The sequence below is a fragment of the Zophobas morio genome, unplaced genomic scaffold (genome assembly GCF_036711695.1).
Source record: "Zophobas morio isolate AGI-343-1 ecotype UQ-CSIRO unplaced genomic scaffold, CSIRO_AGI_Zmor_V1 ptg000021l, whole genome shotgun sequence".
Classification (NCBI taxonomy): domain Eukaryota; kingdom Metazoa; phylum Arthropoda; class Insecta; order Coleoptera; family Tenebrionidae; genus Zophobas; species Zophobas morio.
Window position 1 is genome coordinate 2,515,923 of NW_026972126.1, and position 11,318 is coordinate 2,527,240.

At 31.2% G+C, this 11,318-nt stretch overlaps 1 protein-coding gene across 1 annotated transcript; it reads left to right on the top strand.

Moving 5' to 3' along the window:
* Window positions 1–6,110: 6,110 nt before the first annotated feature.
* On the top strand, window positions 6,111–7,567 carry LOC135133285 (protein bowel-like). Its single transcript, XM_064061638.1, has 3 exons — window positions 6,111–6,374; window positions 6,427–6,898; window positions 6,952–7,567. The coding sequence occupies exons 1-3, from the start codon at window positions 6,317–6,319 to the stop codon at window positions 7,388–7,390; spliced, it is 969 nt and encodes a 322-aa protein (XP_063917708.1). The 5' UTR covers window positions 6,111–6,316; the 3' UTR covers window positions 7,391–7,567.
* Window positions 7,568–11,318: the final 3,751 nt, after the last annotated feature.

An 11,318-nucleotide genomic window follows, 5' to 3' on the forward strand; every position in this document is an offset into this window, starting at 1 on the left:
GGTCGAAATTTGCATAATGGAGGTAATACCGGCGTGTTGATTTCAAAAAGAAAATGTGTTTATGACTTTATGGTCACGGAGTAATATTTTTTTAGAATGTACCTATCTATTATCCATTGTTGCTTAAGATTTCTTTAATTTTGTTTAATAAAATTAAGGTTTATCTCTTGAAGTTTGTTTTCAACTGTGTATGAAGTTTCAGATTTTTGGAAAAATCGCTGATCCGAACAAATCGTTAATCCGAACATACCTTTTTCCCAATTAATTTGGATTATCTACACTATACGTGTAACGAAAACAACCAAATGTCACCCATGTTATGTGAAAAAGAGTATACCAGCTAAAATGTTATAAATTTTTTTGTTTAGAACGAATTTCTGGGAGATAGGTAAAATCGCACAAAAACTGCCCCCCCTTAAAAGAAATCCTGTATCCGCGCCTGTGCTCTATAGACCTAAGTTTAATAACATTTTCTTCATAGTCGCTGTCATCTACTTTCTTTATGGTGTAGGTGTACTTAATCATTTAAAATTTTGTTTAAAGTGTGAGAAATATTTTCTTCACTTAAGTTATAGTTCTTAGCTAAACAGAATTTTTCCAACTGACATCAGACGGAAGCATGGCTTGTGGAATACCTACCTACTTCTTCGAAGCAATCGATACAATGAATGTCTGGACAGTTCGTGCGACTTTAGAAACCAGAAGCATATTTTGTATTGAAAAAAAAAATAACAGGTTCTTGCTAGGCAAAAGCTCATAATATCTAACCTTCTGAAGAAACTAAATAAATTTGGGTTAGTTCCCATCTTAACGATTATCTCAAGATATATTCAAAATTTGAAAGTTCTGTTCTTTCGATATTATATAATAAATTTTTCAGTAGCTAGAAAGCCGACGGAAACGGGAAAGCGAATTGTTCGTACTCTACGAACTATGAAATGTCAAGAAAACATTAGTCATTTCCTTAAAATAAAGTATTTGCAAAACTTCTCTTAGCTACATCTAGGAAAATAAAAGGGTAATAATCGTAATGACACCTATTAGGGCATATTAATTAAATTTTCTTAATATTTTTTTTAAGTTTTTTATGATCAGCAGATACCCTACATAACAAGCCGTGAGTTTTCGAATACTTGTATTGGGTACCAGGTATGCTTATTGCTCCTTTGTCAGTCTTCATATTCAAATTAAACTAAACATGCTTTTCCTAGAATCGGTATATTTATCCTGGAACCACAAGTGGGCGGGTTTGCCCATCATAAATTCGATATATACCAGCTCCCACATGTTGACTTCTTCACGTAAGCCCTACGGCCTATTAATTTGCGTAAAGGTTTGCCGTATGGTTGATAATGCTAGAGTGTCGATGATATCAGTCAGAACATTTACTATTAATACGCCATTTCACAATTACCTTTTTTGTGTTGTGTTTACATAAAAAAATCAATATTTCGCAAATAACGAATACCGATGATTACTTTGACAGGAAATCTACGAACGAAACTATTAGAAAGTAAATATTATTTCCGGACAAACTGTCATCATTGTAGTGAAATCCTTTGATGGAAAATAAAGTGGAGGTTTTAGTAAGTTTAATTTAAAAGACGGTATTCTCCAACAATTACCTACATCCTTTACTTTTTGGACTACACTGAAATTTTGTAAATGTGTATGTACGAAGAGGTATATTTATTGTTTTGTTATTTTATCAGTCATGTATCAAAATGTAAACCGTAAAATTATTTACAATACCTATATGAATCAGAAAGTATGACGATATTGTACATTTTAGGAACAGGATAATAAAAAAAAATAAATAAAACGATGTAAATATATAAAACAATCTTTTCTTTAAATTTTATTGTTATTAAATATGCAAATTTTGCACAGAAATTGTCGAAGTAAATACCACCAAAATTTTACATATACCTATATAGGTAGGTATAGAATTAAAACGATACGGTGTATATCTCACAATTACATTTTCAAATCACGCTGTCAACTCTTTGGTGCAAAACAATTATATATATTATCTAATTTTCTGAGGCATCTACAACACAATAATTTATTAACGCTACAATTTTCTCAATGAGCCTATGTAAGTAAATATAGGTTTTAAAAAATAATATCCTATCTTAGGTGTGTAGGTACATTTTTTTTAAGAGATTAATTAAATTTTTACATAACGATATCAACTTTGCGAAAGGGAAGATTAAGTGAATCTTGAATAATATTCTGTAAGTAAGTATCTAAGCTAAAGTTTTAAAGTTTGTACACTACGACACGTGACAACAAATGAAAAATTTGACACAAATAAGTATTGTATTTTAAAAACAAGTCTTATTAACTAAAATTAAAGTCAAAAGTGAAATCTTAAAGTAAATGATCAGTATGTTGTGGAGATCATTTCGAGTAAGATGACCATAGAAACATTTTCGCAGGTAACAGACATGTCACAGTGAGTAGGCAGAACAGAAAAAACACCAAAAAGAAACTGGAAAATGCCATTTTCTATTCCACTTTGTCAAATGCCAAAAATACATTAAATTAATATTAATAAATCATCAAAATGAATCCATCTCTCTCACTTAATATTTTCCGTTTTGGTCTATAAAAAAAAAGAGGAACAGCGTAATTTGCAAATCATATGTCCACCTATGTATATCTATCTACCTATATATTATACACTACGTAGAAAATCATATTTTTCAGTGTTTGTTTTTGTAAAGTAAATAAAAAATATGTGTACAATCACAGAGATTTGTTTTGAAAAATAAAGCTATTTTGTAATGCAAATAATTTTAGGTTATTTATTCACATGAACTTGCCCAGAATGTAACAAAATATCGTCTCAAAATAATCTATAAAAACTTTAATACTGTTGGAAGTTTAACATGGCTTGTAAATTTGTCGCTAAAAATGATGATCAGCGTGTACTACATTTTAAACACAACATTAATTTTTTTATCAGCATTTGTTTACAAAAATTTAAGTATACCTACTTTTTTACCTATAGTCGTGAGTCGTGTTAGAAGTAAGTTTTCATAATTTATGCATACACAACTAAAACTCCTTTACATTTGGTAATGAATTTAGGAAACGCAAAGATTAATCTAATATAAAGATAAAAAAGAACTCTTTGTAACTGTGAAGGAGTTTGTATTTCGATAATAGGTATATGGTACATACATGGGATTATTACCATTATCAGATTCATCTTCTACAACTTTATAATAATTATTTTATATTTACAACTATTTTACAATTTCAAAGATTAACGGGTGTATGAGATTTTTGAAATATTTTTTTAGTCATGTTTGAGGGTAAAAAAATCACTCCGAACACCGATCTCGCGTAAATGAAATATGTAGGTGCTTTTTAAAATTTTGACTTTTTCTTAAATGTGTTACGAAAAGAAAATATTTCGAATTTAATATTTTAAGTCAAAAACGTGTTTGAATGCATTTTGCGTGTGAAATGTACCAAAATCTCATTTCTGGTAGGTATTACTCTGAAAAAACTTAGCTATAAATTACATAATTTAGTGAAGTATGTGTGATACGATAATTATAATATGTTATACCTATTCTTCCTACAGACTTTAACAGTTTAGACTATTGGAATAACAATTAACAATTTAAAAAAGAACAATCAGTCTTATTACATAATTTAGGAATATAGGAATTTTTCACAGCCAAAAGATTTTACTTATATCTGAAAATTTAGTTTATGCGTATTACCTAGAAAAAAAAAATCAAAAATATCACCATAACTGAAGTAATATATAATTTCTTATTTTCATCGTACTATAATTTAATTATTATTAATGATTAATTTATGTTTAAAACACACGTATAAACAGTAGGAGCGACAACAGTAAAATGTTCCTAAGTGATTTTAACAGGTAAAAAACTACTTCAGTATAAAGCAATGCAACGTAGACTTTTTTCTATTGTCTTGTGGTTTTTTCTGTGGATCTGACCTTTTTAGTAAATTTATTAGGAAGTAAAGATCCGGTCAAAAGTAAGTATAATTCAACACAGCATTAACGGTGTAAAATATTATGAATTACCTACTTGTATTAATAGAAGATAATATTGGTCAAATTATTATTTGTAATTTGTGTTATCACTATAAATACTTTCAATAGTGAGTTTTAAGTTGTACAGAAAATTTGCGCAAATGACAGAGTTTGTTAAATTTCCCTATAGGTACAAGGTTTGTTGGAAGCCGTCGATAAGTTCGGGGTAGATGTGAACAAATTATAAAAACTGTCAGTTTGTTGTTAGTTACAAACAAAACGTTCCATAAGTATTTGCAAGCATGAATACTGAAGAAAACGAAGAAAAAGATGCAATACCAGACGAAATCAAAGAACCAGCTAATAAGAGAGCTACCCTCGATTTGTTTCCGACGAAGTCGAGGCAGCAGTACGAGATTGCTTACAGGCGATGTTTTTTTATGAATAATTTTACTTTTAACATGAGTGGCATGAAGTGATAATTTTAACGTTTTATGACAGACGTCAAAAAGCCTACTTTTAATAGTATTTGTATAAAAAAGATGTTTTTAATATCTGCACAGAATGTTTATACCAGATAGAACCCACTTTTTGTATATTGAATATTGTGTTACGCAACATGTTTTATATTAACTGAACGATCAGCTTCCTATATTGTTGCTGACACTAGTTGTTACTACTATAGAAAATAAATTATGGATGAGGATATCCAAGAAACAGTCGACTTAAAAAAATAATAGATACAATTTACCCTATAGTACTTGTAGTTTGAAAGCACTTTACTTTATTAATAGAATGACTAGCTGTTTAGTTTTATTTGAAACATTATTGATTGTATTATACAGGTGCTGTAATAAATTTTATTGATGTTGTTACATTTCGATTTAAGTTTATTATTAGAAAATTGTAATATTATGTTAATAAGTATTTTTGTAAATATTAAATACACCGTGACAACAAAACAAAAATCAACGTGACAATGATTGTTACAACGGTCTATTTGCAAGTTTTTTATTCTGTACAAATTTTGTTAATTGTACAGGCAAATTTGATTGTCTTGGTACACATTAAATCCGCTGAAATACAAATTTATCTGTAAATACTTAGGTATTTCAAAATTCTGTTTTACATTCAAATTTACAGTTTAGTTTGATGAGTCGGCTTTGCATTTGTGACTGGGAAATTTTAATAATTCACATTCACAATTAAGACAAACTTATTATGAACCTGTTAATGTATTATTTTAAAAGGAAGGAAAATATTTTTTTAAACATTATTTTAACAAAATATATCATTATTATTAGTATATTACATCCTACTACTGCTTTCAAAATATTAATCATACTACCTATACTAGTTATCTATTTAAATTTTTGAAAAAATTGTAACGATCTGTATTTTTATAGATGTGTAATAATTGTAGATTAAATATTAAGTATTGAAGATTCTCTACAAAACGTTTACTAACAAAATAGTCATCAAAGTTTTCTATGAACATATTTTTGTGTGTTGCAATGAGACAAGTGACATCATCACAGAGTGCGACAATCAGTCTGTTTTATGTGTTTACCTTGTTTACTTTCTCGGGCTCTTTTGTCGCAAAATGAATTTGCTTTGTTCTCATGGGCGGTTACCGAGGAATGCGTATAACAAAATCAGTCTGTAATCAATATTCACCAATAGTGATACTCAAACCCGACGATGATGTAAAAATAAAAGAATTATTGAATCAACATAAACTATGCCGACACAATTTGAAGAAAATTGTGTCAGTGTAATTGCACCATCAAACGCGCCGCGAATGTAGTAGGAAAATACTCAAAATTTATCGATCACACTAGAAAGTCCATTGATGTTCACCGCCATTTATTGACAATAACTCAAGATATCGACTTTATTTCAACAGTAGCTATAATATTGATTAATTTCCGATGAGAGAAATCGCATTCAGACACACGTAGATAGTGTTGCAATTACCGCCCATCAGTAGATAAACATCACAGTCGTTCCGACAATACATTACGTTCTAATTTAAATGACCCCCGCCCCATCAACCCCTATTTAATTTTCAGCTTAACGATCCGCAGGAAGCATTCAATGCGCAAGTGTGCCACCAACGAATAGCAAAAGCACAGCATAATTATCGAGGCGGTCCCGGCTACTAAAACCTTTCTACGGCCCCCACCACCGCCACTACCCCGCTTGGGTGCCAGAAACCGAGTGGTAGCAACTCAGTTGGTGCCAGCTAGTGGAGTTGGTAGTTATCGCGATCAATAGTGTTGCGACGGTGACAAAATGAACATAAATATGAACAGTAGTTACGTGGAGACCTACAACCAGGTGCCAAAATCAGGTCAGTACCTTTTTTTTCTGAAGTGTTCGCGGACTGATGGGCTTTTCGATAGGATTCCTACGTCAGTTACCGCAAGTCAAGCAAGAAGCTGACAGCACGTCGCCTCTTCTGACGCCCCCACACACTCCAACGTATCCGAACTCGTCCCCACCTCCTCCAGGGTACTGCGATCCGTGGTACCGCCACCCCGAGAGGCCGGAAGGCTTCTACCCATACTCCAACATACCATACGGTTACAACACTGCTGTTATGAACCAGTATTTGCAAAACGCTGCACTGTACCATGCCAAACTACAGTTCCAGAATTTGAGCATGAAGGGCCCAGGACGTGCGCCCTTACAACCCAAATTGATCGCAGGGAAACTTAAACCAAAGAGACAGTTCATCTGCAAGTATTGCAATCGACAGTTTACCAAAAGCTATAATTTGCTGATTCACGAAAGAACACACACAGATGAGAGACCCTACTCTTGCGACATTTGTGGAAAGGCCTTCAGACGGCAGGACCATCTTAGAGACCACAGGTAATTTTGCAAAAAAAAACACTACTTCTATGATTAATTTGTGCGACGTTTAGGTACATTCATAGTAAAGAAAAACCTTTCAAATGTACAGAGTGTGGGAAAGGCTTCTGCCAGTCGAGGACTCTAGCAGTTCACAAAATCCTCCACATGGAAGAATCTCCGCACAAATGTCCAGTATGTAGTCGGTCCTTCAACCAACGTTCCAATCTCAAAACACATCTTCTCACCCACACGGAACGACCATTGGAATGTTCGATGTGTGCTCAGTTTTTTGCAAGTTACAACGATCTCAAAACGCATGAGTTAAGACATTGTCAGCCTAAAATTGAAATGATTCCTACCACCGTTGAAGAAGTTCATTTTACCAGCACGACTTGCTTAGACTTGACGAAGAAAAGAAGTGAAGGTGAAGAAGAGCAAGTTTTTCCAAAAAGTGTTACCCAAACTAAAGTCAAATTAGGTTTTTCAATAGAAGATATCATGAAAAGATAAATGTTTACAATGTTAGTTACTTTTATTAGGCCAAAGATGTTGTTGATCTACCTCTAATTTTTGAGACTGAGCTATAAGTTACCGTTCGTTTCAGGAGGAGTAGTTTTTAAGTTAATTCATTGTATATATAATTATTTATGACTTTTTGTGTAAATAAATATTTATTTCTTGATGAAACATTATTGACACTTGGACATTGTCTTCCAGCTAATCTAAAGATAAAATGTATAATTTTTGAAGTAGTCCTTGTTGTGTTGCTCTTTATCAGTTCAGCTAAAATTAATGTAACAGCAGTAAGTATATTTGTATGTACATACACAGCAATGCTTTTTTAAAATTTTATCTCCAATTGTGCATTTTTAATCAATGCTTAAAAACATGTGATACTGCAATAGGACACCTCGGCTTTGTAGATTCTGTTGTTTTTGCAGTGAGCCTAGGTATTAATTCTCATTTTCTTTGTTTCCAGCTATCTAAATTTTTACATTTAAAAATTTAATTTTACACTATGTGGAACCAGCTGCACATTAGCGGCAGCTGTTACTCTCCGTCTTAACTCAGTCAATATATTGAACACTGATTTAACAAAACCCTACTTTCCGTAGTTTTTTTATCGCCACTGTTATTTGTATACTTTAACCTAATGTTCGTAGCAATAATAATATAAAATGTTCTGAACAGTTGTTAGTAACTGCTGTTAATCCAAGATTTCTAATTTACATGAAATCATAAAACGTTTATCACATCTATGTAACAGTCTCCTGTTCATGAAATTAACATTTATTCATGTCAACAGATTTAGTTTTTGTCAACAGATCATATTTTTCTTCATAACGCTGTTTCCAATACGAGCAATATTTCTTTTCACAAATAATAGAACCAAAAATACTGAGTTTGTAAGTACTACATAATTGCTTTTAGGTGTAGAGAGCATGGTTGATACATCGGTTTCACTAAAACCCACGTGTGTGATTTTTTTGCGTAGATTAGAACAATGCAGGTTTCCTGTTTTTGTTTATCTGTTTTAACTGTTTGTTGGACATTTTTAACGAGGAATCTAGGATTACGACAGTTTGAGGATTATATAAAAGATTTCTTCGAAATTGTTGTAGCATTGTTTTAAAGATTATGAGTACCTATACCTATTAATCAAAATTTATTTACTGATTTGTCTTAGAAGACTCATGGAACAGAAAATTATGAAATAATTTTTTATTGAATATTCTTTATCTTTCCTTTCCTTGAAGGTTTTTATTTTCCAGAATATGTCGCCCTCGAATGTCTTAAAATATTCTGTGTGAACCAGTACTTGTGGTCATTTATTTTAAAAACCTTTGGTCTCATTTTTCCGAAGTTCTAAGAACATAGTAACGTAATATACCTACTTATTTACACCAAAAAAATGATTATGTGATTTCAAAAAAGTAAATACCTACTTATTAAAAAAAACTGCTATTAGATGTTATTTTGTGTGTGTTTTAGTAAAGCTCGCGACAGTTTTCTTTTTCAAGTTGTTTTCAGAAAATGAATAAATTCGAATTTTTTGAGTACAGAGGCTTAATGATCAGATTTATATTTGTGTGTTACTGTTTTTATTACTACAGAAGTGAGACTTATGGATTGAGCAAATCAAATCGTTCAGTAAAATATGAATTAGATGCACCCTTTTGTTAACACCAACGTTTGTTTTTTTACGAATTTGCAATTATTAAAAGTTCAGTTTTAAAAATTAGATTCTGGGACAATCGTGGATAAATTTTTGCGTATATTTATTAACAAACAAGAAATACCGCCTTAGCAGACATTGTATATAGCTTTTGAAATGTGGTGAATACATACAATTTCTGAGACGTAAACATAAGCAGCTTACAAAATAAATTATTATTTTATCCTTCACGTCGTATCAGCGCTATTCTGTTTTTTTTTTTTGGTTTAAGTATATATTTTATCCACGTCAGTCCCTTTCCAGATTCATCCATTTTCAGTTCCCGACATTTTTGTCTAACGTGTACTAGTTATTTCTCTATTAGTTATTATATTATGTTCATGTTTCCAGTGAGTTTTTTCATCTACAAATTTTTTGATAACATCAACATTTTAGAAGGGACACGTATTTAGTTTGAATAGGTGTAGTGTAATACTATAAACAATATAAGAATTAATAATATTCGGGAAAATGGGATGCGCAATAAAACATGTCGACTCATTCATAATGCTTTTGAGTCCTTTTGTATGAGCAATTCCAAAAAATATGAATGTATTATTCTATTATTGATAAACTACAAGTATAGGTATAGACTCTTACTTTTATTGTGCATATTTTGAATTATTCGGTAAAAATTTGAGATGACGTCATCAATTTCCTTTGCGAGAGGATAAACGGATAATTTTGATTAACGATTTATAATGCTTACGATATCTGCGAAACGTTTGCAAAATTTTGGACTATTTGAATTTGCAGTTGCAAAGTTAAATTGTAAAATGTTGTCATACAATTTTAATTTTTTTTTCAAAAATCAATGTTTAGAATAATAACTCAAGATAGATTCATAAATCACACATGAAGAAGTACCTATGTTATTTTATAAAATTTAAATAACATTTATTATTGTAAAAATTGGAGATTCCGTCAAATTTTGTTCATAATTTTGCCAACTATATTGTACAGTATATTCCTAATATACACACACAATTTGACAACAGTCGGTCCGGTAGTTTCGCAAATTATCTGTCTAATAAAAATCGACATAGAGGCTGACAGATGGCAGACAGCACACAGAGGGAAATGAGGGGCCCATTTTTTTTTACTCTAGGGATCTTGGAATGATAAGAAAACATGAAAGTAGCCAGTCGTCCGATGCACTCGATTACAGTACATCCTTAGCTCACGCTCGGGACGTAAAGTTTGAAAAATTAGCTATTGTTGTCATATTCATTTTGAACAATTTTTAAGTTTTTTGTAATAATATAAAATGAAAAAAATTTCGACAGAACTTCCCTCGCACCTGAAGTACATTAAAAGATATCCAGCTTTTTCGAAAAATGCTAAAATTTGATTTTGCGAATTGTATTTTTTATGAAAACCCGTAGAACTAGAACTTAAGAACTAAAGATATGTATGTAATGCTAAAGTAGATGTAAGAAGCGTGCCACGGGTATGTTTCAAATGAGTTTTTCTGTTACAAAATTTTGTGATGACGTCATCAACATTTTTGTAAGGCTATGTATATCAGTTTGGATAGGTGGAATGTTATACCTCCTAATAATAACAGATTTGCATTCCCAAATTTTCTGGGAAATGGAGTGACCAGTTCGTGGTTTAATAAATACTCCTAATAGGTAATTGACTCATTTATTAATTTTTTTGAGTGAACCGAGATAAGTAATTCTAAAAAACATACATGTAATGATAAATCACAAGTACAGACTCATCATATTTTGCACATTTTCGATAGGAGTTATTCGGCAAAATTTTGAAATGACGTCATTAATTTTTGGAAGAGTAAACAGATACATTTAGATTACAAATTTACCGTGCTTACGATAACTTTAAAACGTCTGCAAGATTTAAAAGCATTCGGTTTTGCAGTTCTTGATTTAATCAATATAATAAATTGACACATCCATTAATATTTTTAAGTCACCCCACATAAGCAATTCTAAAAACATATGGAATGATAAATCACAAGTACACTAATCATATTTGCACATTTAGGTAGGATTTATTAAACAAAATTTTGAGATGACGGCATCAATTTTTTTGGAGGGGATAAACGAATAAATTTTGATTAACGATTTACCATCATTATACGATAACCTTAAAATGTTTGCAAAATTCCAGAGCGGTTTTGTAGTTTCAAAGTTAAATTACAAAATGTTAAATAATTTGATTTTTTTTTCCAAAAATTTGGATGTCAAGGGTAGTTCA

Excerpts from the sequence above, each read along its gene's own strand:
- LOC135133285 (XM_064061638.1), top strand. The coding sequence starts at position 6,317 with ATGAACATAAATATGAACAGTAGTTACGTGGAGACCTACAACCAGGTG. Across the intron at positions 6,375-6,426 it reads CAACCAGGTGCCAAAATCAG|GATTCCTACGTCAGTTACCG; the intron begins GTCAGTACCTTT and ends GCTTTTCGATAG. Across the intron at positions 6,899-6,951 it reads GACCATCTTAGAGACCACAG|GTACATTCATAGTAAAGAAA; the intron begins GTAATTTTGCAA and ends TGCGACGTTTAG.